Source organism: Bemisia tabaci, chromosome 5 (genome assembly GCF_918797505.1).
Source record: "Bemisia tabaci chromosome 5, PGI_BMITA_v3".
Lineage (NCBI taxonomy): Eukaryota > Metazoa > Arthropoda > Insecta > Hemiptera > Aleyrodidae > Bemisia > Bemisia tabaci.
The window spans coordinates 13,951,873-13,978,430 of record NC_092797.1 but is presented as its reverse complement, the minus strand read 5'-3'; the positions used below and the strand labels follow the sequence as shown (position 1 = coordinate 13,978,430).

The following is a 26,558-nucleotide window of genomic DNA, read 5'->3' as shown; positions in this document are numbered from 1 at the left end:
TATTGATGTTTCAAAACGAATGAGAAGGGGCGGCAAAATACAGCCGGCCCATGGGCGGCAAGTAGGTAAATCCGGCCCTGGTTCCTTGTAAATAAAATCAAGCCTGAGCAGAGATTAAGCGACCTGGAATGCAGACAAGCTGATTCTGCCTGAATCCGTCTATTTTTAGGAGATTCCAAGTTATTTAAAGAAGTCTTAATATTTAGTCATAAATGCACCGCGTTAAGCAGAAAGGAACCAGGCAACATCAGCTATTTCCAATTTTAATTGGGCAATTCAAATTTTTATATAAAAACGGTTGTGCGGATTTTTGAGCAAATTTCAGTGAATATTTTGTATAGCACGAAGCAAATTCTCTCGACTTTTTAAAGGAATCCGCACAAACCTTCTCTTGTAATAAATTAAAAAGCCTCGTTTTTGGCAATGGCTGTTAAGGCTTGGTTGTTTTCTGCTAAAAGCGGTCCATTTACGTAAAGAGAAAAAAAGGGAGGTGTTTGCATTTCCGGCATCTTGGATTTTTTTTTGATGACGTAGGTCGGTACAGCGACGTTTATCATCGATTTCCTTGGAAATGGTGTATTTTATGGAAAAAATGCATTCTCCATAAAGTGTTTGAAATATATCATGAGTTGATTTAAGCAAAAAATCGGACGTTGGGGTCCGTTTTTCATACTTCGAATATCGGATTTTGCTGACCAGGTTGTACCGACCTGCGTCACAGGGTACACAATCCTCAAGATGCAAACACCTCCTTTTTTTTCTCTAAGCCATTTTCGGTCCAAGTCCTCGTGTTAGCAAATCGGTGAAAGTTTAATATCGCTTACGTTTCGTTCCTCTCGCAATAGTCGGGCGATGGGTCCAGGAACACCAACTCAGTGCGGTTGGGCTGCTTGAAGATGGGGTTGGCGGCCCTGAGTTTCTTGCCTCTCTTCTTCCGCTTTTCCTCGTCCTTCTGCCTCCTCTCGACGACCCGGACGTAGGACGCGCCCTCGTAGCGCTGCATGAGGACGTCGCCGATCGCCCGGAACGTCGGCAGCTTCCGCCAGCAAACTCGAACATTGCACGAACCGGACATCCCGTGGCACTTGCAGATCCTCTTCATTTGCGACCTGATTATCTGTAATTGAAAATCATTTTGTCTATAAAGCGGTCCAACTCAATGAGAGACACGCTCGAGTCGGCGCGCAACAGCGAGCGAACGTGGAAATGAGTTGCGATCGGAGCGATTGTCGATTCGCCTTCATTTCGAACGGTTAGGTAACTATTCCTACTTCTAGGGAGCGTTTTTGCCTATCTGTCGAAATTGAAGGCGTTCGAGTCGACGCGCTATCTCGAACGTGGAAATGAGTTGCGCTCGCAGCGATTGTCTATTCGCCTTCATTTCAGACGGTTAGGTAACTATTCCTACTTCAAGGGAGCATTTTTGCCTATCTGTCAGAAATGAAGGCGTTCGAGTCGACGCGCAACCTCGAACGTGGAAATGAGTTGCGTCCAGAGCGATTGTTGATTCACCTTAATTTCGAACGGTGAGGTAACTATTCTAACTTCAAGGGAGCGTTTTTGCCTATCCGTCAAACTTGAAGGCGTTCGAGTATTTCGTAGGATCACGTCCGAGTCGACGCGCAACCTCGAACGTAGAAATAAGTTGCATGTGGAGAGATTGTCAATTCGCCTTCATTCTGGACGGTTAGGTAACTACTTCAAGGGTACGTTTTTGCCTGTTTGTTGAAGATGAAACTAAGTTCCACAGCAAAGCATAAAACCACTGCTAATCTGCCTTTATTTTAGTTGACTACGCAACTTTTCTTGACATAGAATTTATTTGTATGCTGTTTAAAAACTTAATTGACGAATCGCTCCGAGTAATTCCGTCATAAAAACGTCGTATAAAAACTCATATTTTGTTTTTCTACGGATAAATAATTGCATTTCCTCGACAATTTTCGGAAATTGTCTTTGAATATTTTACAAAAGTTTTTTCACGATTTACTCCACAATATCTGAGAATTTGAAGAAAAAATCACAGCTTTCCTTGAAAATAGATGGGTACTTCTTCAGAGGAAGTTTAACAACGCATGGATACCTTCACAATTTTTATCCAAAATTTTTTCTGATTTTCGCATGAGGCCAGAAGCAAATTCGGTGAAATTTTAAATTGGATATGCACATGCAAGATTCTCTTAATAATAATGCAATTTGCGAGAGGAAATTTGGCAACATTGAAATGTCGTTACGAGCTTTCATGAAGGGAACGACAATCTGTCTGGGCATAGCTATAAGGGGCTAAGGCAGTGTATGGCATGAGACGTAAGAAAGAAATGAAATATTGGAAATTTCGGTGAAATATTTCATGTAATTTCACGAGGCTATAAAATATTCCATATTTTCAGGGGCTAGAGTATGCAACCCGCACTTAAACACACAAAAATAGAAGAAAGTCTCAATTTTTACATTTTGCGAAACATGAATAGGAGTCAGCATTTTTCAATAACTTTCATACATTTCTGAAATTTCATGAAATATTTGGATTGCATTTTGCAAAAAGGAACCACTAGCATTGCAATGATGCTAAGATTGTGCAACTTCATCTTTTGCAATAAAATTGCGGAAATCGTGAAAAACTATGAAATTTAGATGGTAATTTTTGTCCTAAATTTACAGTTTTTAGCGAGTAAAATAGAAACTATTAATGGATAATCGGGTTTTTCCTTCAAGACAAAAGAAGTTGCACAATCTTAGCAACATTGCAATGCTAGTGGTTCCTTTTTGCAAAATGCAATCCATTTCACGTGAAATTTCAAGATTTTATTTTGCATGGAATTTTGCCACCCTGAGCTGCTTATTCCTTACAAAAGCTCATAAATTTTTCAGAAAATTCGGCAACACCGGAATGTCCATACGGCGTTCCTCCTGAGGACGTCAGATAGGTGAGCCGAGTCGTTGCGAGAAAATGATCGAGAGCCCAGGTCGGGAGATTTAATTGACTAATCGAGGGAAAATAGGTAGTGGATTGCTTACCCTCCTGCCGGCCTCGTTGTTATGAATATTCATGAGCCCGAAGGCGGACTCGCTGTTCTCCTCGGAGTCGACGAATGTGCGGCTGAACTTCTCGCCGAAATTGATGTCCTCGGAGCAACCACCCCACTGCCAGTTGCCCCGCCGCGGTTTCCGCTTGTGCACCTTGTGATCGCAACTGCACTCGTTCAGCTCCCCCTTGGAGCACGCCTTCGTCACCGAGTAGGCCACGCCGGCCGACGAGATCGCGAACACGTAGGCCGTTTCTCTGCTTCCTGTCGAGGCGAAAGAAGGGATTAAAATTGGTCAGCATTTGGCAGGACCGTGGTCATGAACAGAACTGGGAATTTCTCGCGGGGTCACAGAGAGGCAAGGATCTGTACATTTAAAATATGCCTGTCATTCTTAATACGTCCAATTTCGTATAATACTGTGCAACACCTCTGTTGTGAAATAGTTCCTTCAGGCGCCGCCGCACGGCGGGCGCATTGGCGCCTACAAACCTAAGTGGATACTTCAATCATTGTGCAATGCGTGAAGTATCCACTTAGGTTTGTAGGCGCCAGTGAGCCTCTCGCGATAGCAGCACGCCGCTCCGCTCTGTTAGGCTTTAATATTTATACTCGCATAGTCAGCGCTTTTAAACTCATGATTTTGAAATATTTGCACACTCTGCATTGATTATTCTCATTTAAATTGATGGGAAAAAGATGTGTATCAATTTATCAAAGGAGAATAATAATATAATGTGTGTTTTTTAAATATTGGTGGTTCCATGTTAATTTTAATGATTTCCATAGCACTTTCATTTTTTCTATTACATTTTGTGCTTTATTGTGCTGCAGCGGGGTGTACGCGCAACCAAACGCTCAAAATTTGACGTATTTGACTCTAAAAGATTGATGTACGAATGCGATAAAACTAAAGATTGCGTGCTTCTTGGTTTTTTTCCCTCTTTTATTCATTTTTGCAGTTTCTGTCGGCACAACTGCGGCTCATTGAGATTAATGTCGCTTGGAAAAGGTTTTACAGGCACCTACATAGAGAAAAGAACTTCGTGCGTGGTACTCGAAATTCATCGGGCTGATTATTGAAATTGATAGACAAACCGATAGACAAATCGATAGACAAATCGATAGACAAAGCTATATATAGAAAAAAAGAGAAAATAAAGCGATCCTATTGGTGGAAGTGGATGGTTGCAATGGACATTTGGACAATACTTTTAAGCTGTCATTGAGACACTAACAAGCATTGGCATTAATGTTCTCGCTATTTTTTTTAGTCTTGAGAATGTGAGTGCGATTAAGAACCTAAAAAATGGGTCGTTTTCTAACATACAACGACATCTTTTCTTTGGAAAAGACAAGTAAGTTGAGTCGACTCTGAAAACCGTATTTTGCCATGTAAAACGAATTTTTGAGATTTTTGGAGTCGGGTCGATTTTGATCCGAACAACTCAGTTACTTATCCCTACTTTCATGTAGCTATAATTGCATAATCTCAAAGATGAAGGCGAGAGTAATTTCACTGCCAAATAATTTTGTTACTTTACAGCGGTTCTGTTTTTCATTGAAAAATCACTTACACTTCAGAGTCAGGCAGAAACCACACGAGTAGAATACATGTTGGAATATGAATAGAAGGAACAAAGGAACTAAGATTGAAAATGCTAGAAAATTACTCACTTATATCTGTTACACCGCCAAATACCGATGTGGTATTCGCGAAAGTGCTGCAATTCCACCTGCTCATACTGAACTGATGTTGACATTCTTCAATACCCATCTTAGCACCGTTAGCAACAGCCTGTAACAAAAATTTAATATTTGAAAACTGATTCTGACAATATATTCAATTTGCACGGGTTTCTTCGAATACATAAGTATTATCATCGCAGAAGTAGCTATCGAAACAAGGAGCTCAATAGTGGAATCTTTTTTAAAAAAATTCAACTACAATTAACGACGGTTCTTTTTGTAAATCGGTTCTTATACTATCTGTATACATAATAGAATAATATAGCATAGTGGATAATTCTGAAGCAGGTCCGAGAATTGTATACATAGTCGTTTCTTCAACAGATCCTTACTTTCGTTAGGAAGATTTCATACTATGGTTGAAATTGCAATTAAGAGAGGTTTAAGAAGGTATTCGCGATATCACATTATCACAAAAGGGACGTTTTTCAGATCATTTCAAGGCATACAAGGATAATTTTCAAGCAGAAGGAGGTTACAGACCTGAAGAATGTTATCGTTATACGAGCATATCGACGAGAGCTTCTCGCCAAAATGTTTCGGTCGGGTGCACTTCTCCCTCAAATAAATCGCAGCTCCAGCAGGGTTGATTCCGGTCAGTCCAAGAGTCCTAAAATCAGAAAAAAGGTCTTACTGTGAAACATGGCAAGGCGAGCAATATATCGACAAAATGCAGATACCTCCGTGAGGAATATGCGCCCTCGTGTTTCATCAAATAAAAGTTCCCTTCATTTATTCGAATAGATAACTATTGCTGCAGCCCGAACATTTCGTAGTATATTTTGGAAAATGAAGGCGCGGCGAAGAAATTGAAAATACGGGTTATCTTGCACGTTATCTTTAGAGTTCATTAACATTGAGCCCTTGGAGTTCTACAGCAGGAGATCTAAAATTGTGAACTAGTCCGAGAGCAGAACAGACACATGTCAATAGACGCTCTAGTCTAAAGTAGATGAACCAATTTAAAACGGATCCCTTCATGTCCATTAACTATCCTCATACATGAACTTCATTTTGTAATTAGGAACTAATATTCTAGGCTCATTTTAGAAACCACGTTTTTGCTATTAATGTTATACTACAGAGACGAATGCCTCCTCCTCCTTCCTCTCCTTGAATTTATTTTCTTCTTATTTTTCTTCTTCCTTTTCTTCCCCATTTCCTGTATTTTCCTGTTGCCCTCTTTTTTTGCTTCTCTTTTTAAGGATTATTTCTCTTCCTTCTCTTCTTCTCTCTCATTTCCCTTACCTTTTTCCATCTTCATTTCTGCATTTTTCCTTCTTTTCCTTCGTCTCTTTCTATTCTTTTTCTTTTTCTGTCTCCTGTTCTTCCTCCCTCTCCTCTTTTTGATGTTCCCAATGCAGATAGGTGCTTTTATGTATGGGCCAAAAACAACACTTCCATATCGCAAAATGTGATCCGAATGTACTCGAATTGGACTGCATTGATTTATTCCATGAATACAGAAATATTGCCTCAGCTTACTGCCGCGATGGCAAATGCCTGCTGATATGAACCTTGAGACACATGATAGCATAGGCAAACAATGTCTCACAGAGAAAGGCGCTTAGCTCATTTCTCCAGAAGCTACGAAGACGCGAATCGCCGAATCGCTCAAGGACAACTCTTGTGATAAGTCCCGCCCATCGTCCGAGTCTTTTAAATGCTATTTTTTCCCATCCTTTCGCCGATCTGTGATAGCCTAGTCGACTGAGGCGCCCCATATTTTTGATAAGGTGCGGGCAATAGGTGATCGGGAGTTCGATACCCGGCGATGGGAGATAATTTTTAATGGTTGTATTGAATGTTTTAGACCAATCATCAAAAAATAATTAATACTAGATGATAAATGTACGAACATTTTCTCGTGAGTTAATATGTTAAACAAAAATACTGGAATATACCTCCTTCATATAATCAGCCACATGTTCCCCCAAATTAATGACGTTATTTTCTTTTTTCAATAAAGTTAATTTGCATTCAACGTTCGTAAGTTAAGCAAAAAGTACCTATTGATACAAATAGAAAGACATGAAAATAGTATGCTAACATTTCAGTTGTTTTTTTTTTTTTTATTTATTTTTTGTTTTTTTGTTTTTTCAATAAAACAAATTGACTGGGACTAGAATCATCGTATCTCTGAAGACAAAAGCTAAGTTTTTTGATACAGAAATACTAATATATTCATCCTTTATATAATCAGGGAGATGTTGACCCAAATATTGATGTATATTTTCTCTGTTCGCCCAAATTAATGATGGTATTTTCTTTTTTCAATAAAATTAATTTACATTCCACGTTCTTAAAGCAATATTTTCTCCAAAATTCAGCAAAAAATAACAATATATACCTACGCAAAAAGTAAATAAATAAATAAAGCAATGACATGAAAGTAGTATAGGTAGTACACATCTAACATTTCGGTTACATCTATTTGAATGAAAAAAATGGCAACTTAGGAAGCACATAGGTCACTTATCGACGGTGAAACTACCAAACCACGTATCTCGGTTTGCGACGTCGCAGACTTCCTGTCATACTTTATTTTTTAAATGAAAAGCTACTTAACGTCCAGTCTTGAAAATTTCCGTGATTTTTCCTCTTCGTGCGGAGAAAATTCTGTGAAAATTTCAAGGAATGATATTGATTTGGTCTACTTCAAAAAAATAAAATGTGAGCGGAGATTTTTAAACACCGCAAACGAGATACGTGGTTTGGTAGTTTCACCGTCGTTATGATGCGTATTCGGGCATATGCGTAGAGTAAAAATATCATACTTTACGCCGAAAAAACGAAACTGAAAGTTAAATGCGTTAACTTCCAAAAACCATACATAATCCAACGAAAATAAATAATTGGTAAATAACAGCTTTCTTGTATGCAAAGAAAAAAAATTAAAAATGTTAAAAAAGAGATGTCGACACAAAATTACATAGCCCCTTCAATTTTTTGCAATTTGGAACTATAAATTCTGGCTCCTCTGGAAAAACACTTATGTGCATAGGGAAACTAATGGCACATACGTTGTTTTTGAACCGGGCTAGAATTTATAGTTCCAAATTGCAAAATACAGTTCAATTTTGCACGGCGAGTAAGCGTCACGACAACTTCCGAATCACAAGTTAGACAGGGATGGCTTTGCATGGAGCCAAAACCAAGACGTTGGACGAGTATATTCTGTCGTCGAAGGCGTAATTGGTTCCATATGACCCGAGCGCGAGGGCCGAGGGGCGGCCGCGGCGGGACAAGGGTCGCGGTTGGAGGGCCGCTGAAGAGGCCCTCGAGCAAAGGCTGATTCTATGTCAACATGAAAACATTCTGGTTGGTGCGCCTTGAGTAAACCTCTACAAATGAAAATAAGTACTCGAGTGCATTGTGTGCGCGCATTCAAGTCGGAGCTCGCCGCCTTCTTGGGGTCGAAACAAAGTGTAAGAAGTTCATGAAGCTCCCTCCCCCTCCCCCCCCCCCCCGGTCGCCAAACGACTCTACCCTCCACCGCTGCTCCGCTCGTTGCCACACGACTCGGAAATCCCTCATTTGATGGGGGATGATCCCCCTCGATATAGGTACATTTCCAGTCGAGAGACATTTTTGAAAAATATTTAAGAGATATTTTAAAATCAAATTCGCCTAAGAGTTCACTGGAAAAAAAAAACACATTGGATCTAGAGTCTAGACTCTTGAAAACATTGACAAGAAAAATGACTCTTGATTCAATCAGATTTAAGCTTAAATCGAAAGGGAATCCGCTCAAATTAAGAGACTTGGTTTTTGATTAAGCTTAAATCTGATTGAATCAAGAGTGTTTTTTCTTGTCGATGTTTTTAAGAGTCTGGACTCAAGATCCAATGTGTTTTTTTTCCAGTGATAAGACTTCAATTGAGGGGCCTGGAGGACAAGGCGCATAAGTGCAGTTTTTGCTATCACGAGAAATGCGCGTTTGAAAGTCGAAATTGCATGGATCCTTATGGCGGAAAGAAAGTTCGAGCTGACTTTTTGATGCATAAAAATTGGAATTTGGGAGGAAATCTCTCACAGAAAATTCATTAAGACTAGTTTTACTTGAAATAATTTATAACTCAATTTTGTCAAAAACTGCACTTATCGCCTTGTCCTTCAAGTTCCTCAAATATAACGACCAAACTTCTGATTTGCCGATTCTCTTATATGATATCAGTATGATATGCTAATACTGGTTTTCCGTGCCAGCATGTTATCATACTGATACATAGATGCAAGTTTTAAGGTGGAGAAATGGTGCTGGGTCCACACCATTTCGCGGGGAAAACAAAGCCGAGAAGTTCCAAAAATTAAAATTAGAGTCAAAATTAAATTTTTGAACTCTAATTTTAATTTTTGGAACTTCTTGGCTTTGTTTTCCCCGCGAAATGGTGTGGACCCAGCACCATTTCTCCACCTTGTTACATACAGTTCGGGCCACTTCTTGGTGTTTTTTTTTCTTCATATGCATGTTTCTTTGTTTCATGTTTTCAAAAGTATAGCGTTTGCGTCATCCGCGCCGATAATGCATAGCTTGGCTCAAATAGCGCTACTCGTGGGTTTACGAAATTAAATAAAAAAAATTATATTACGAAGCCCATGCCTTATGGAAACAGCGCCTTCATGTAAAGAGGCAGGCAAAGAACTCACCCGGAAGTGATAGTACGTAACTACACGTACGATTTAACAGAGGATTTCCTATGGCCCATGTGACTTTTCTAGCCTATTGGCGGAAAGCTCTTTTTCAAATAGGATGGAAGAGAAAATGTTACCTATTTGCAATCACAAGGCGTTATTTCCTCTCAACCTCAGCCTTGAGCATTCTGCGCATTTCTTTGGGCTTCATGCCTACACACTGGTATCCCAGGAAGACATTCTAACGCGCCGGCACCGGGCACAGATTATGAGACCGTATGAAATTTTCAGATCGTCGACTTGGCACCCCTGCAAAATTGAGTCCCATTCGCGAAAAGCAAGAATTGTTTGTCCGTTCCTCAAGATGTTACGGAAAATAAGGAGGTAGAAGAGGGAGGTCGGGCAAATGAGGGATGCTTTAAGTTCTCATGTTGGACTGAAAGAAACCGGCGGAGTTAAGAGGCAAGGAATTCACTTTTCCTTTGCATTTTCAAATTCATGAAAAGAATTTTTCAGCGGAACCGGAACCTGTATTTTGATGAAAGCAGTGCCCAAGTGATGGAAATGTCGAGGGCAGCTTTTCTCAAACTGATTAAAACAGAGCCAACTACCGCAGGCGAATTTTATCGTATGGAATTTTGACGAAAAGTGTTTCTTACAGCCTTTTACTATGTAAATAAACAGACGGTTATGGTAAAATCTTAATCTACAGAGATTTTAGTACGGATTCGAAATCGTGATAAAGTTGTCCGAGTTCATACAAAAATAAAACAGATAAATAAATATAATATATTATATCTTGCTCTAGTAACTGATATATGTGTAAAAATGCAAATGGCTAAGAATCTTATAGAGTCAAAGAAATCATTAAGAATCAAAATTTAAGATTAAATCTCTATATTTTTATATTTTTTAAGACTAAATATTATCAATTCTATTCGGATACAACTGTCATTTTAATTTATCTTACTTTCATACTTATATTTCAAAGTTTTTCATTGTTAAACCTCATTGTTTGACCTGGGTTAAAGAAAAATGACGCTTTCCCTTTTTTCATCAATGAGTATCTCGTTTGTTGACGCGACGGGGTTTTTTCGCCTTAATCCCTAAAATTGCCGTGAAAGTCTGGAAGTTGTAAAGTCATTAGTAAGTACCATTAACTCTTTTCACATTATAATGGTTTTTTATTGAGCTCAAATTAAAAAGCCCATAGAGGTGATTATAAATCTACAACTGCGGTTACATTGAGATATCTATACGTCTATGCGCCTTCAGATCGGAGGAACGCAAAAGAACATACTCCGCGCTTCGAGGATGAAATTAACACAGCTTCCGAATCGGTTTCAAGTCAACGGCCGGAGAGTTATCGTCGTTACAAAAGAATAAACTGTAACAGGATCAAAAGGGAAAAAACTGATAACTTCTGCTCGATTTTTATGAATTCTTCTCCGTTCGCAGGTCGCGAAAGTAATACGCATCCGGGGAAAATTGTATTTTTTCCACGCCATTTCATTGTCTGGCCTCACCTAAAACAGTGCTTTGTAAGCAACGCGTCGGATTAAGGGTGTCCTCGATGATACTTAATAATTTCAATTCTCTTAATTTCATTCGGTCCGGTTCAATTCAATTTTCTATCCCGACGTCGAGTCCTCTGCTCTCGAGGAAAAGCCAGAGTGGAATGATCATAAAATAAGTGTTTTCGGGGCTTCTATTTCTCCGGTTGTCAAGTCGCCCAGTCCTGAGAATTCTTCCCGGAATATAGTTTTACGTTTTTGTCCCCAACAGCTTTATTGTAAAAAAGAAGGAGAAACAAAGTGACGAAACCCATTAAAGCATTTCAAGTGTAGCATTTAAGTTGCAAACATTTAAGTTGGTTAGAGACGATTATTTTACATATAATATTTGACTGTCCGCGACCTGTACTAGAATGCTAGCCTAATGTTATTTTTGGCTGAAAAAGTTATTTTAAGGGGAAAACTCGGAATCCAAACCATTGAGGGATTTTACAGGATTTTTGTTTTCCAAGTCCAATAATTCCTTCAGAAATGAGTGATGCAACAAGCATGACGTGCAATTGAATTGTTCTTATCTCGGAGTTTACAACTCTTAAAATTGATTGCAAAATTATTTTTAATGGCCTGAAAGAAACGTCTTAATGAGGAGATTCCTATGCGATAAGTATTTTTCCTTTTTGCGCTTGGCGAGAGAGGGCACAAATAAGACGTGTGGACGAGACTATTTCAATTCGGAAGTTTATATAGATTTGGGAGAATAACACTGGTATTCCAAATCGACGGTGCAAGTCGGCAATCACATGACGCGGTTTGCGACGTCGCAGACTTCCTGTCATACTTTATTTTTTAAATGGAAAACTACTCAACGGCAATTCTTTAAAACCGTCATGATTTTTCTTCTCAATGCGAAGAAAATTCTGCAAAAACTTCAAGAAATAATGTCAATTTGCTCTCCTTTAAAAAAATGACGTAGAGGCGGAGATTTTCAGACACCTCAAACGAGTTATGTGATTGCCGACTTTCACCGTCGAAATGTTCATAATCATAAACGAAGATGAGTAAAATGTAAAATTAAAGGACTGTTTAGTATATTTACGTAATTTTTATAAGTTTTAGGCAACCTGAGGGTGAATGTTTGCATACTTGAATTTCTCCCTGACGGGAAAAATTCAAGTAGCAAACATTTTTCTGAATGTCACAAATCCTAAACTTGTTTTACTTCAAAAAAGAAAAAAAAACTGCCGGCAGTTGAAAATGCGAAAAAAAATTAGGTGGTTGGCAACGAGGAACGTGGCGAAGGATGAAAAAGAGTGCCGAATCCGGAACAAAAATCTTATTTTATTGCTCGCCGCGTCCCCTTCACCCCCAGCTTGATCAAGCATCATTTTATGACTTTCAATAAAAACTTATTCCGACGTTGGTTTAAATAAATTTCACCGCGGATTACTCCTCTTTTACTTTCTCCGCTTCCATCCCTTGCGCCAGCTCCTTAACTTTTTCAAATCTCATCCCCATATTGTGCGATACACTTCTCGTACAATTTTCGCTGATCAGCCTGTCCCGCCGCCTAACGGTTAAAAAGTTTGAGGGGAGTGAAAAATCCTAAGCCAGACGATGTAAAAAAATGCTCTGCTCCAGTGTTTTTTCTTATGAACCACTAGAGTTATCAGAATATCTCATTTTCTTTACTTCTAAGACTCCTCCTGAAGCTGACACGACCGTTTTTTTGGGTTTTTTTTTTGGTTGCAAATTCGAAAAAAATTATTTTTGGCGGGGTTTTGAATTGTTACTCAAGTCAGGGCCGGATTTACTTAATTGCCGCCCATGGGCCGCCTGCATTTTGCCGCCCCCTTCTCATTCGTTTTGAAACATCAATGAAAACCATCAAGTGAACGTGCCAGAGGGGGGGGGGGGTGCATAAGACGTGTTTATTCGTGTTGAACACATTTTTTGGGAAAGCCCTGTCAACACTACCGGCAAAAGGTCACGGAACTTTGCGCGAAAGTCAAGTTTCGTAAACCTATCTCTAATGGACAAGGCCTTCCATTCATAAGAAATGAACGAAAAAATTATGAAAGAACAAACAAAATTTGGTTTAATGATTTTAACCTCCGCCGCCGCGCCACGCCGACCACACCGTGTTCGGCGCAATGCGTGAAGTATTCACGCAATCTTGTAAGCGCTATGCGTTTCACGCCGCCCGCTGTTGGCGGCAGCGACCGCACTGTCTTTGACGCAATGCGTGAGGTATCCATGCAGTCTTGTAGGCGCTGATATGTGTTACATGCCAACCGCCGCGCCGCGCCGAGGGTTTCTCCTTTTCATCTCAAATTCTCGTAATCATTGCTTTCTGCGCCGCGCTGTTCCAGGCCAAATTCCGTGTTCGGTTTCTCTCTCAGTCTAAAATCGACAAATTAGAGGTGCTATCTATTGCATCACAGAAAGACCGCAAAATTAGAGTTATTCTCTTAGGAAATGAGAGATTTTGTCACCTTTTCTTGTTTGTATATTTTTTTCTGAATCCGATTTTTCTTTAAAACTACATTTAAAAAAAATTGCAAAATTTGCCGCCCCCTAAATTTCCCGCCATGGGCCGCGGCCCATGTGGCCACCCCCTAAATCCCGTTGAAAGCTATTAATTTTTTTTCTCACAAAAACATTGTTCTTTCTCATTTTAAAAAAAATATCAGGAGTAAAACACGGCATTTTCGAGGAAGAAATCGCTGTTAGATTTTAAAGAAAAAGCGCATGGAGCTGAAAAATCGATTTTTTTTTGGAAAATGCAGTTCAAAAAAATCATCATATTGGAGTCGGAAAAATTAACATAAAGCTAACCCCTCTTATTTAAGATTCTTACCGACAACAATCTTCAGATTTCCTGATAAAAGCAGGAGATTATGAGAGGTCAAATGAGGGAGGCCCGAGGGATGAAATTTCGCTCCAATTGAGATCATAAGTATACTTAGTAACAGGTTGAATTTGACGTATTTCTATCGAACGGAACTATGTGTATTATGACGTGAGCCCTGTTTTGCATATATTCTCATGGGTCTCAGGGCTCATCTCTTGATGCACATTGCACGTAGTTCTGTTTGACAGAAATAGTCCAATTCATCGGTGAAAAATTTGCCATTTTTAAAAACGCGTCAAATCGTGGAGGAGGTTTCATCGTTCAATCATGTGAAAAGAAAAAAAGGGAGGGTGAATGGGGGGGGGGGGGTGTCAGAAGAGGTTGGAAACGATGTGGAAATTTTAAAAGCTCACATCTTCGTAAATAAGAATCAAAGAAGCTAAGTACTACCGTTGATCCTCTCGTAAAAATCTCATCGATAAATGGACTGCATTTTGCAATTTGGAACCATAAATTCTGGCTCCTCTGGAAAAACACTTATGTGCATAGGAAAACTAATGGTACATACGTTATTTTTAAACCGGGGCTAGAATTTAAAGTTCCGAATTGCAAGTTCACTCGTCGTTTTCCTCACGAAAAGACGTAACTACTTTTCAGTATTGCCAAATTTCCCCTCGCAAAGTGAATTTTTACCGGAAGAACCTCGGGCAGTTTGAGCTGGAAATTTCACCGATTTTTCTTCAAATCTTAGGCAGAAATCAGGAAAATTTTTCACCAGAATTTCACTCGTATATTCTGAAAAGAATTGAATCGCGTGAGTCAATTCTGCAACCTTGGAATGGAGTTACGCTCCTTCCTCCGGGAAACGACGCACTGTGCTACCGTGCTAAGGATAAACGCCGTATGTACATTCGAGAGTTGCCAAAATCCTTCTTGGAGAATCTTAAAATCTTTATTTTAGAAGAGAATCATGAATATTTTTTTTTGAAATCTTCAAAATTTTTAGATCAAATTACGATCGAAACCCTTTGAAAAACAGAGGAGAGATATTCACAAATTTCCCTGAAAATTCTTATTCACTGGAAAAAAGCACATTGGATCTAGAGTCCAGACTCTTGAAAACATCGACAAGAAAAAATACTCTTGATTCAATCGGATTTTTGTTTGAATCAAAACGAAATCCGCTTAAATTAAGAGGCTTGGTTCTTGATCTAAGCTAGATTCTGATTGAATCAAGAGTACTTTTTCGTGTCGATGTTTTTAAGAGTCTGGACTCTAGATCCAATGTGTTTTTTCCCAGTGTACGCTGTGTGATAAACGCAGTATGTACATTCGAGAGTTGCCAAAATTCTTCTTGGAAAATCTTAAAATCTTCATTTTAGAAGAGAATCGTGAATATTTTTCCTTGAAATCCTCAAAATTTTTAGATCAAATTACGAACGAAACCCTCTGAAAAATCAGAAGAGAGATATTCACAAATTTCCCTGAAAATTCTTATTTCGTCGAAGGAAATGCGGCAACGCCTGATGGTTCATGCGTCGTTCTTCCTCAGTACGGCAGGAAGGAAGAACGCCGTATGAACATTCAAGGGTTGCCAAATTTCCTTCGATAAAATGTTCATTTTTGAGGAGAGCTGTGGATATTTTTCCTTAAAAATTTCAGGAACTTAAGGTGAAATTGGGAACAATTTTATCCGAAAAATTGGAAGAAAAATATTCATAAGTTTACTAGGAAATTCGTGTTTTATCAATCGAAATTTGGCAACGCCTGAAGGTTCATACGGCGTTTTTCCTTAGCACGGCAGAGTGTGTGTGTGCCGGTTCTGAGGACAAGACTCGCACCCACCCATTAAAAAAGGTGAGTTTATCTCTTCCCTGCCTCTAATTCAACAGTTATTCAAGACAGTTGAACTATTTATGAAGAATGATGAGAATTAGACACAACTGCATTCGAAAGTGGAGGGAGGTGGATTCTTTTCCTTCCCTCGATCATTTATACGTGTGTGCGCGTGGTTGGTCACTTATCCCGGTACGTTTGACATGCGCCGAAGGGCGATTCGTGTTAATTGCTGGTCATATTTGTGAGGATGGTCCATTTTTCTCCTCCTCCCTGCGTCTCCCCCCCCCCCCCCGTTCCACCCCTCTCTCGCGCGGTGAACAATGCGTTGATTTATCGTGGCTCACGGGATGCTGTGTGGTGAGCTACCCTTTTAACGCTCCGTTCTAGGTATGGTATGGTATGGCACGGCCACGCTAGAAAAAGAACGCTGTATGGACCTTCGAATGTTGCCAAATTTCCCCTTTTAAATTTGTGAGGCAGGTTTGAATTTATTATCTTTGAATTAACGGGTACTTAAGATCAAGTTGTTAATACAATTTTCTGAAAAATTAGAAAGAGAATATCCAAAAATTTCTCTGAAAATTCTTATTTTATCAAATAAATTCGGCAATATCCAAGGGCCAATACAGTGCATTACGTTGGCATGACAGTATGGCACTGCTGCATTATACAAAACCCCTGGTAAAAATTGGCAATAGAATCTGTGTTCCAAAATACCATTGACCTAAAACCGGCTGTAAGATTTCCAATAGCTTCTGTAGCCGGCTGTACAATTTCTTATAGCCTTTTATAGCCGATGGCGATTAAGCAACAACCAGAGGATAAAGTTTATACTAAACGTTACTAAATACGGATACCAGGACTTAGTTATTTTTTGGACTACCGCTCTCTTTTTGTGCCGTAGTACCTTGATTTATTTTGCGAGGAAAGCTCCGTATTTTTGAAGGATGCCTGTCATTCTTAATATGTTGGAGCGCCTTCAATTTCTTATGATACTGTACAATGCCTCTGGTGTGAGATAGTTGCTTCAGACGCCGTGACACGCTGCGGCGCGGCGGGCGGGCAGAGAGCGCGAAACGCGCATTGGCGCCTACAAACCTAACAGGGATACTTCACGCATTGCGCAATGCGTGAAGTATCCCTGTTAGGTTTGTAGGCGCCAGCGCGTCGCCGCTCCGCTTCGTGTTAGGCTCTAATAATTAATCTCGCGGAGTCAGCGTTTTTCAACTCATGATTTTGAAATGTTTGCACACTCTGTATGGACTATTCTCATTTTAATTGATGAAAAAAAAATATGTTTTAAAGGAAAATATAATGTGTGTTTTGTAAATATTAAGGTAGTTCCGTATCAAACTTAATGATTTCCAAAGCACACGAATTTCTACACAATTTCTTATAGCCCTTTATAGCCAATGGCGATAAAGTGTAAAGCCCGGCGACAGGAACTATAGCCCGACTGTACACTTTTTTATAGCTTCGTATAGCCCGGCTATATGATTTGCTCCGCTTTCTACAGCCAGCTATATGATTTTCAATAGCCTTCTTTAGTCGGCTATAAGAACTCCTATGGTATTTTGAAACGCAGCTCCTATCGCCAATTTTTACCAGGGACACCATATGAACAATCGCGTGTTGCCGAATTTATACGATTGAAGTATTTGTTTTTCAGAAAATTTTAGAATATTTTGCTGTGGCATTTTTAGAAATACTACTTAACACCACCGGTGAAACTCTCCGAGAACTTAAACGAAAAAAATTCAAAATTTTCCCAGAAAACTCAAATTTCATCGGAAAAGATCTGGCAACGTACAAATAATCAAATAGCTTTCTTCCTTCTTGAGGAATTAGGGGTAACCTGTGTGTTCCACTTTATTTCGTCATACATGTGATCATACGGAGATCTGCAGTGTATGGACAGCACTGTGACCTCAGCATGTCTAGAGGACGTTTTCTACCCCCTATAACACTTCCTAGAAATAAAGTTGCGATCCTCCTGACTGCGGGCTCAACTTAACTTTTTTAAAGGGCATAATAGGTATAAACCGACAGTACATACTGAGAAAAAAATAGAAGAAAAAAAATTGTTGGGAATATTGCTGAACTCAAGAAGCAAAATCCAAGAAGCAGGCAGGATGATTTTCATTGCGGTGTAATTGTTCGTAGAGAACTGTTAAGTCCCCTAAAGGAAAAGTTTTCACCATTGCCGAGGTGCTTGAAGGTATCTTTTCGTCTTCGATCATACAGAAGTCTTTAAAAGACCAGGTGTCCCCTCCACAAAGATCCTCAGCTACTCAGCAGTAAGTACAGTGTTTCAAATCGTAAACGCGTTCGCAGAATAAGCAATAGGCCGCTCTAATCCACGATCCTTCCGCGAGCAGCTTTCTGCCGTGCTACGGAAAAGGACAGTAACGCCACTCGGACTTGGGTCGCAGTTTGAACGTGCCGTCAAGCACTTTGAGGCTCACTTACTGTTCTCTTCCGCAGAATGGCAGATTTTCCTTGCCTCCAACACCCGATACAAACGGACGAGAGGTTAATGCCGGCGATGAAAGTATTGCAATAAAAAGCATCGCCATAAAATTGTCGGCTCCTCGCGAGGGATGGGTCTGAGATTGGGGTTGAGCCGATAAAAAGCACACATCGATGATAAAGGTATACGATGCTGAGGAAGAACGCCGTACAATCTTCCACGCGTTGCCAAATTTCCTGCGATAAAATACGATTTTTCGAGGAAACTTTTGGACATTTTTCGTCCAATTTTTTTTAGAAAATTTAACTTGCAATTTTATTTACAGTTCGTGGAAATTTAAGGGAAAAATATTCATAACTATCCTCAGAAATTAATATTTAATTAGGGGAAATATGGCAACTCCTGGAGGCTTATACGGCATTTTTCTTTAGCATGGCCGTACGGGAAGGAGACATTTTGAAACGGGAGGCTTAGCAGCACGGGAAGGGCATCTCGTGTCTCCACATAAAGTTCGCCTCCCACTTCTTAAGGCGAAGCTCGTAAAATTTAATTCGACGCTTCTCCGTCCGCAAAAAACAGCGTAACTGCAATTCAAACGCTATGAAGGGTCGTGGTTTTTAGATGTACTTCTGTCCCCTCGCTCGCACAGGAAATATTTTTCTCTTTATAATTTCATTAGACGCTATCGTAATCCATAATTCTCGAATTGTTTGCAAGGGTCATTTCTGCCTTCTTCCTTCCTGATGCATTGTTACTTAGTGAGATGGGAACTGTTGCACTTTGAATCGGGATTACTGCATGGATCTTAAAATTTTTCTTTCATTCCTGTGGAGAGTATATTCCTCTTTATTCATACCTCATCTCGAGAGTCTACTCTCGTATTTCGGGTCAGATACCTTACTGTCTCCTCTGTATTAAATTGCGATTAAAGCGTTCCGCGTTCAGTTTATATTTTACGAAAATCTGTGAACTTACTGCTTACTTCTATAGTTCGTGTTCTCCCGTAATTTCAAAAGAATATCTCAAGTGTTCGGACGAGATATGTTTATTCAGTGTGAACATTCGCTACCGTTTCATGTGTGAGTGTGTGTCTCTCTAAAGGATAATTCTGTCTACTTGCACATACCTATGGGATATTCCTTTCCTCTGTCGTTCATTTGGAACCGGTCAGTTGATTTTTACCTCTCATCTTTTAAGAAATCTTCTTTTCCTGAAAGTATTGTCCAGTTATCATTCGCTAAGCCGTTTTCTCCTCTCTCAGTTTTGAGGTTAGGTTGACCCAACCCTACCGAATGCGAATTAGAGTAGCGGAATTAGTTCCCAGCACTAATAGTGGTTAGTGTACAGAAACCAAAAATCATGTGTGTCCAAATCACACAATATGAGTTAGTGTATAGAAACCATTTTTAGAGACGAGACAAGTCTCCTTTATTCAAGGATTAAGGGAGATTCTTCTTACCTATGTTATTCAAGATTAATCTTGAGTAATTTTTCCCCTTCTTTTGGTGAGAACTACGTGTCACTCTTCGGTTTGACGGCTACATTTTTTTGATGGCCTCCGATATTTTAAAAAGTGATGAGAGAAGTATGGACCTCTGGGTAATATATCTTAGGAGTGGAAACTATGGAATCTTTTTGAACAGTTTTACCCTTGGTAATTTTAGTTTTTCTAGCTTTTCCATCTATCCGAATTTTGTATTTAATGGATGAAATAAAAAATCCTATGTTAACATGTAAAGTATTAGGTCATCAGTGATTTTGGAGCTACGAATATAGAGATTTTAGTAGTTTTGAATTTGATTCATATATAGTTTATAATTTGATGCGGTTGCTATAGGAGTTGACAATTGTTTTGTTATTCCACTTTAGGTTAGGTTAGTTTCCGAGTCATTCTCCTGGTATTTGAGTGCACATTGAGATGATTGGGATGTCTGATGTATACAGGACGAGAATTCTATGTTTCATTTTCAGAGCGCATGTGCAATAATTTGGACTGCATTTTGCAATTTGGAACTATAAATTCTGGTCCGGTTTAAAAACAACGTATGTGCCATTAGTTTCCCTATGCACATAAGTGTTTTTTTAGATGAGCCAGAATTTATAGTTCCAAATTGCAAATTGCAGTTCATTTATGCATTGCTTGTTGCATCGATCCACCGCATCACTGCGTGAAGCATAGGCGGAGCCAGACACCTCGAATATGAGGGGGGAGTAAGAGGGGGGCTTCGGGGGCATCTCCCAGAAATTTTTTGTGTTTTTGAAGCATCTAATGTGTAGTTTGGGTCAATTTTGTCACGAATAATCACAAAATTTAAGCGTTTTCCCTTCTTTCTTTCTTCCGTTTCTTCCCTCTTTCTTCCTTCTATTTTTCTTCCACTTTTTTTTCGGGAAAGGGGGGAGGGAGGAAGGAGGGAGCGTGCGTCCCCTATACTCCCTCCTCATCCGCTTATGGCGTGAAGAATGTGCTCATTGATTCGTATTTCTGATGGGTTCCCGTTTTTCAGACTCCTATATGGTATCAAACCCCGTCATAAAGGGCGCATTATTATCGGGTGCAAAGATTATACATACGCGACTGAAATGGACCAGGAACTAGCAAGATGACAGGAAGAATGGAAGAAATTTTGAAAGTGAATAGATTAAAGATTACGAAAAGAGTGTGTGAACAGCATGGCGAAACTAGAAATAATTTGAAGGGAGGTGGACGTCTCAGGGTTATCTCTTAGGGTGTCTGGGGTATCTCCGCGGAAATTTTCGAACATTAAAACGTACAAATTAGTCGAATTTTGAGATGTTTTAACGTAAACATTCACTGAGGTAGAATTTTAAAGATAACTCAAAAATATCACTTAGTTATTCAGCAAAAAAAACCTTATGCAGAATGAAAAATCCTACTTTGATGCCATCAAACAGGACGGATCTGTTTATGACGAGAGCTTTAAAAAAAAGGCGGGGCCAGGTAGAACTGTGGGAGGGGCCGGGCCCCCCACGGCTCCACCAATGGCGAACAACGAAATCTTCGTGACGGCCGATAACATCAGAGGCCGAAAATGTCTTAGCTCATCTAATGACTATGCGCGCAAAACGAGCCCTTCAAAAAATTCAAGCTGTTCCCTCCGAATATCCCGCGAGGATCTCCTTCGTCTACGTCTAACGCCGCACAGTGGATAGAGTCTTTCAGAGAGATCGGACATGACATTTTTGACTAAAACCGCAAATTTCGATGTTTATTTCGTCGCATTTAAAATTTTGAGGGGTTCTCACAGAAGAAAATTTCGCAAGGAAACCAATGGACCTATTTCTAAAATCTTAAAGTTTCGATTTAACGGAGTTATATGCTGTACAAGTTTCCAAATTTTTTCCGACCTCCCCCGTTGACTCGGTCCACCGTGCGTCGAACGACGAGATATCAAACGAATTTCCGTCTGTATTCACTCTGTCGATCGTTGAGAAGCATTAATCACAAGAGAGTGCGCGCTCGACCGTGGATTGTGTATACAACTCTGTGAAGTTCTCTTTCGATCCCAGCTTTGCACCTCCGCTCAAAAGATAATTCGGCTCAACATTTGGGTTTTACGTACATTTTAAAATAGCACCGCACTCCCCCGCGCATGCCGCGTGTCGACGTCAACGGGTTATTTATACGGAGGTGATGATACCCAGTGCATCATACTGACCTAGTGGCATTTTCTGACTGATTAATTGGACTGCATTTTGCAATTTGGAACTATAAATCCTGGCCCGGTTTAAAAACAACATATAAGCCATTAGTTTCCCTACACTGGAAAAGAAAACACATTGGATCTAGAGTCCAGACTCTTAAAAACATCGACAAGAAAAAGTACTCTTGATTCAATCAGAATCTAGCTTAAATCAAGAACCAAGCCTCTTAATTTAAGCGGATTTCGTTTTGATTCTAGCAAAAATCCGATTGAATCAAGAGTATTTTTTCTTGTCATTGTTTTCGAGAGTTTGGACTCTAGATCAAATGTGTTTTTTTTCCAGTGTATGCACGTAAGTGTTTTTTCAGATGAGCCAGAATTTACAGTTCCAAATTGCAAAATGCAGTCCAATTAAGGGGAGGAAGAATTGGATTAAATTTTGCAATTCGGAACCACAGCCTCTGGCTCATCGGTACAAACACTCAAGTGTATAGGGAAACTAATGGTACATACGTTATTTCTGAACTGAGCTAGACATGGGCCAGTTGCGCTGGTCACAGAATCGTGTTTAGATCCTTTATTCTCGCAGATCAACTGAAAACAATAAGAGCTGTCCAAACAACAACTTTTTGCGTTGAATATTAAGGCCTCGATAGACGATCAAATTCCCGAACCAAATCGATCAAAGTAGCATCAAAGTGTCGGGAGTCGTCAGTCTTAACTCTTAAACTCATTAATTTGCTTCATTTTAAAATGAAAACTTGGCAGAAATGTTTTCTGTGGCAGGAAATGATGAATGGTGGCACTCCGTTCTGATCTTACTTTGAACAAAAAAGTGCGGCCCGTCAAAATTTGATGGTAGATGGTGACCACCAGTCATCAGCATGTCTACTTTGATCGGAATTGGTTCGGAATTTGATCGTCTATGCAGGGCTTTAACCGAGATATCGCGGCTTGAAAAACTCGATTTATGACGTCATCCACCGCGGTAGTAACACTCTTGGTCCCTTCCATCTTGTTCAATGACGCTTATTTGCTCGTTACTCAAAATGAAACTCGGATGAATGATATTAGCGCCTGCAAGACAGTAGGAATACGTCACGCATTGCACTAAACAGTGCGGTCGGCTTGAACCACATGTTAGCGCCTACAAGACTGCATGAATACTTCCCGCATTGCGCCAAAAGCAGTGCAGTCGGTCAGTTGGCGTGAAACGCATATTAGCGCCTACAAGACTTCGAGTTCGGTGTGTGTTACGCACATTTGCACCAGTTCAAACTCGGATGAAAGCAGGGAGGAAGAAATCAAGAGTGTCACTACCGCGGTGGATGACGTCAAAACCCTGACTTTTCAAATGGCGATATCTCTGTTAATATTCAACGTAGAGAGTTGCTGTTTGGACAGATCATATTATTTTTAGCTAATCTACAAGAATCATGCATCAAAACACGATTTTGTGACCAGCGCAACACTGACCCATTGTCGTTTCTAATTGCAAAATTTGGTCAAATTGACACGAAAAGGTTATACTTAGAGGCTACGCACATAGCTATTTCGCCTTCAATATTCAAGTTAGGCCAGATAATACCTCCATGCTGCAATAGTCACCTATTCGAGGAATGGTGTCTTGTGGTGACTGCAAATCTTGCCTTGTGGGAAATCACGGTGCAATCCGACCTGATTATTTTAATGCTAATTCTGATTTCCTCTTCGAGTCCCTGTGATTGATCATGAAAAAAAAAAGGAAACCTAAATAATTGTCAACTCCCAAATTGTTTTTGGGAAGTAGTGACTTCCTCGCGTAATAGGAATTTCCTAAAAATCCTAATAACGTAACTGTGTTTTGAAATTGCAAAATGTCCACCCAAAAATCGTACCTACTTCTACTAGGAACTTGTCGGAGTTCTTTACGGAAAACCTCATTGGATTTTTTGTTGAGTTTTCATGCAATTTGGCAAGGAATGAAGGAGCTTGTTTGTAGTCGGTCTGTGCGCCGTTAATGACTGATTGCTGTGTTCTTGAGCTTTCATTATTTACCCCAACTTATTGTAAACATTTCGGAATAATCCACGTATCCTCATGCACCTCTTCATTTTTAAGAGATAACTTGACACATACATTTTGGGGCCGCTCCTTACCCTCTGATTTTTACTGCCCACCCACTGACGTAAACATTCCGGTCTTGCGCCGCACCGCGAGCTGCGCTTTTCAGGGCCATTTTTGATCAATTCAACACTGTCAGGAAGCACCTACCTCGGAGTCTCGTAAACAGCTCATTTTCCTTCGTAAATTCGTAATGGTTTTCTCGAAAAAAAAACCAACCTCGGGTAGGGTGCCCGAGGAATTCAAGCGTCATCAGACATGGTGAACGTCATGCGTCAGAGAGAGGTTCGATACACTTGTGTGCTGGTTACACGCTCAAATTCCCATCAATTTCCGATCAAATGGTGACTGGTGCGCACCATCTACCATCAAATTTCTGTGGCCTGCAAAAATTTGATGGTAGATGATGGAACGATGGGACTCATCCTTCATCAGATTTCCACACAACCGTGCTTGTTTCATGCTTATTTCAATCAGCACGCTGTTTTAATTAATTTTACTCGTCAATCTAGATAACTCTCGACCGCTATCTTGGTCATCATCTTGATCGGAATTTGACGGAAATTTGAGCGCGTAACCAGGCCATTGTGAGGTCGAGAACAGGAAAAGAAGAAGGAGAACGGAGATGAAAAGGAGTGGAAGAAGAATAGAAGATGGGGGAAAGGACAGAGACGGAGCTAAGCGGAGTGTTTACAAACACTTGGTTGTGCAAATTCTTGAAATTGTCGAACCAAATTGGTTCAAAAAGGTTTGAAGATTTAGATTGAAAATCCGTTTGTATGTTCTCCACTATAGTCTGTGTAGACCTATGATGCTAGGAGCCTTTGCTAGTGGTTGTTGCTAGTATAGGGGGGACCTGCCCCCAGCATTGAAAATAGTATTATCTGCCCTCCCCCAGAAATTCTTGATGGTGGAATAAAGCCCTCGTCATCGACAATGATAGTTCTTTCTCGCAAGGGCCTATGTATGATGCATATCTGTCGACTTGAAGGCGGAAGTTTGCAAAATTAGTGGAATAGCGTCACAGTGGCTTCAAAATGCACCCAAATGCTCGTAGAGGTTAAACTTTAAAAATGTGCCGGGCCCCTCCCACCAAAATAACCTCACCAGCCTAGCCTAGCTTAGCCAAAATAACTAAATTAATCAATGCGTTTACCTCCTCCTTGGAAAAAAGACAATACTTTCCAACGACTCGAAGGTAAGGGTTTTGTTATCCAACTTATCCTGCGAATTTTCATTAGTTTTTCGCAATGCGCTGCAGTTTTGCAGGCACTCTTTGCTATCCGCGGTTTCATGATCACCGACCGACATGTTATTATTTCCCCATTTTGTGACACTGGCAGTTTTTTGGTGCTCCTCCCAGTAATTATTTGGTCAAAAGCGATTAGAAAAATCGGTTTTTGGAGAATCTGAGTAACAAGAGATTCCCAAGTCACAAATAAAAGCGGTAAATCGTCAAAAAAATTGAACAAGAAACAGAAAGATATTCACGCGGATGGATTTCATGAGTTTTTCTATTTCCGGAGGCAACCGCTCTCAGAAGGTCATTTAGCTCTCCCACTCAGAAACTAAATACAATGAAAAAGTTTAAAGTTGGTTTGAGTGAGCTTGTTTGGGGACAAGAGCATGGAGGAAGGGACAGAGTGGAAGGCAATACGTATGCTCAAGTGAGTCGCACTATAGAGACAAGAAGGGAGAGAATAAATTAGCCAGAGGAAGTGCCGAAGGAAAATTTAGTGCACGGTTGCCACTTTCCCGTATCTACCTACTCCTAGTCATCTTTAAAGAACGCCGGTGAAATTCGAGCAACATGTATTCTTTTTCGATCATCTAAGAAAAAGTTTAAAATGCGCATATTTCGACTCTTACAAAATTCAAGGGGACCTGGTAAATTTTTATGTTGAGTTTACAATTTTTCACTGCAATATTAATTTTTATCTCTCATTCTTAAAATAATTATTTTTAATTGTTCCTAGTCGTCATTAAATACTGAATAAACTATATTCATCATGATTACTTGCAGTTTTTTTTGAACCTTTGAAGCACAGATTTTAGACAAGGATCACTAGAGGAAATTTTTCAGGGTGGATGCTGTTTTTAAAACTGGATTATAAAGGTTTTGAAGGGAGTGGGAGGCAATGCACCCCAATTTCGACTCGAACGCAAACTGTAGTGAACTATGGAGAACTTTATAACATTAAGGGATGGTTGAAATCGAAGACAAGTAGAGGCGCTGTAGTTCCTCTCTTGATAACTCATGGAAACATTTACTTTCGGAGCAGCACCACGCGATCCATAAAATCGTCCTCTTGTTGGCTGAACAATGTGTTGTTCAAATCATTTAGCAAATAAACTGATGTTTGGTAAATTGTACACCTTATGGACAGGGTCTAATGCTCAACCCGAGGCTCAACAACCAACAAGACGTAAAAATTCACTTACACCACAACTAATCTAAATAGAATGAGTCTGTTGCACGCAAGAGATACAGTCAAGAAAATAGAATTTTTTTGGTAAAAACACAAGAGAACTTGAAAATTCGCAAGAAAATTTAAGAGCATCAGAGGATTTTTGACGGTATTATAAAACCTGACGTAATACCACCAGCGCTGGTTTCAGAGCGATTCATTTGCTTTAGTTGAGAGGTTTGGAGGACAAGGCGCATAAGTGCAGTCATAGACACAAATGAGATATTAATGATTTCAAGTA

General features: G+C 39.8%; 1 protein-coding gene across 1 annotated transcript in view; it reads right to left on the bottom strand.

Moving 5' to 3' along the window:
- The window catches only part of LOC109042201 (protein Wnt-4), a 70,352-nt gene that overhangs the window by 7,415 nt on the left and 36,379 nt on the right, over positions 1-26,558 (bottom strand). The window contains exons 2-5 of the mRNA XM_019058833.2: positions 5,259-5,385; positions 4,704-4,824; positions 3,019-3,290; positions 825-1,117 (exon numbers count right to left, since the gene is read on the bottom strand). Coding sequence (XP_018914378.1) covers positions 825-1,117; positions 3,019-3,290; positions 4,704-4,824; positions 5,259-5,385 — 813 coding nt within the window. The remainder of the gene's footprint in view (positions 1-824; positions 1,118-3,018; positions 3,291-4,703; positions 4,825-5,258; positions 5,386-26,558) is intronic.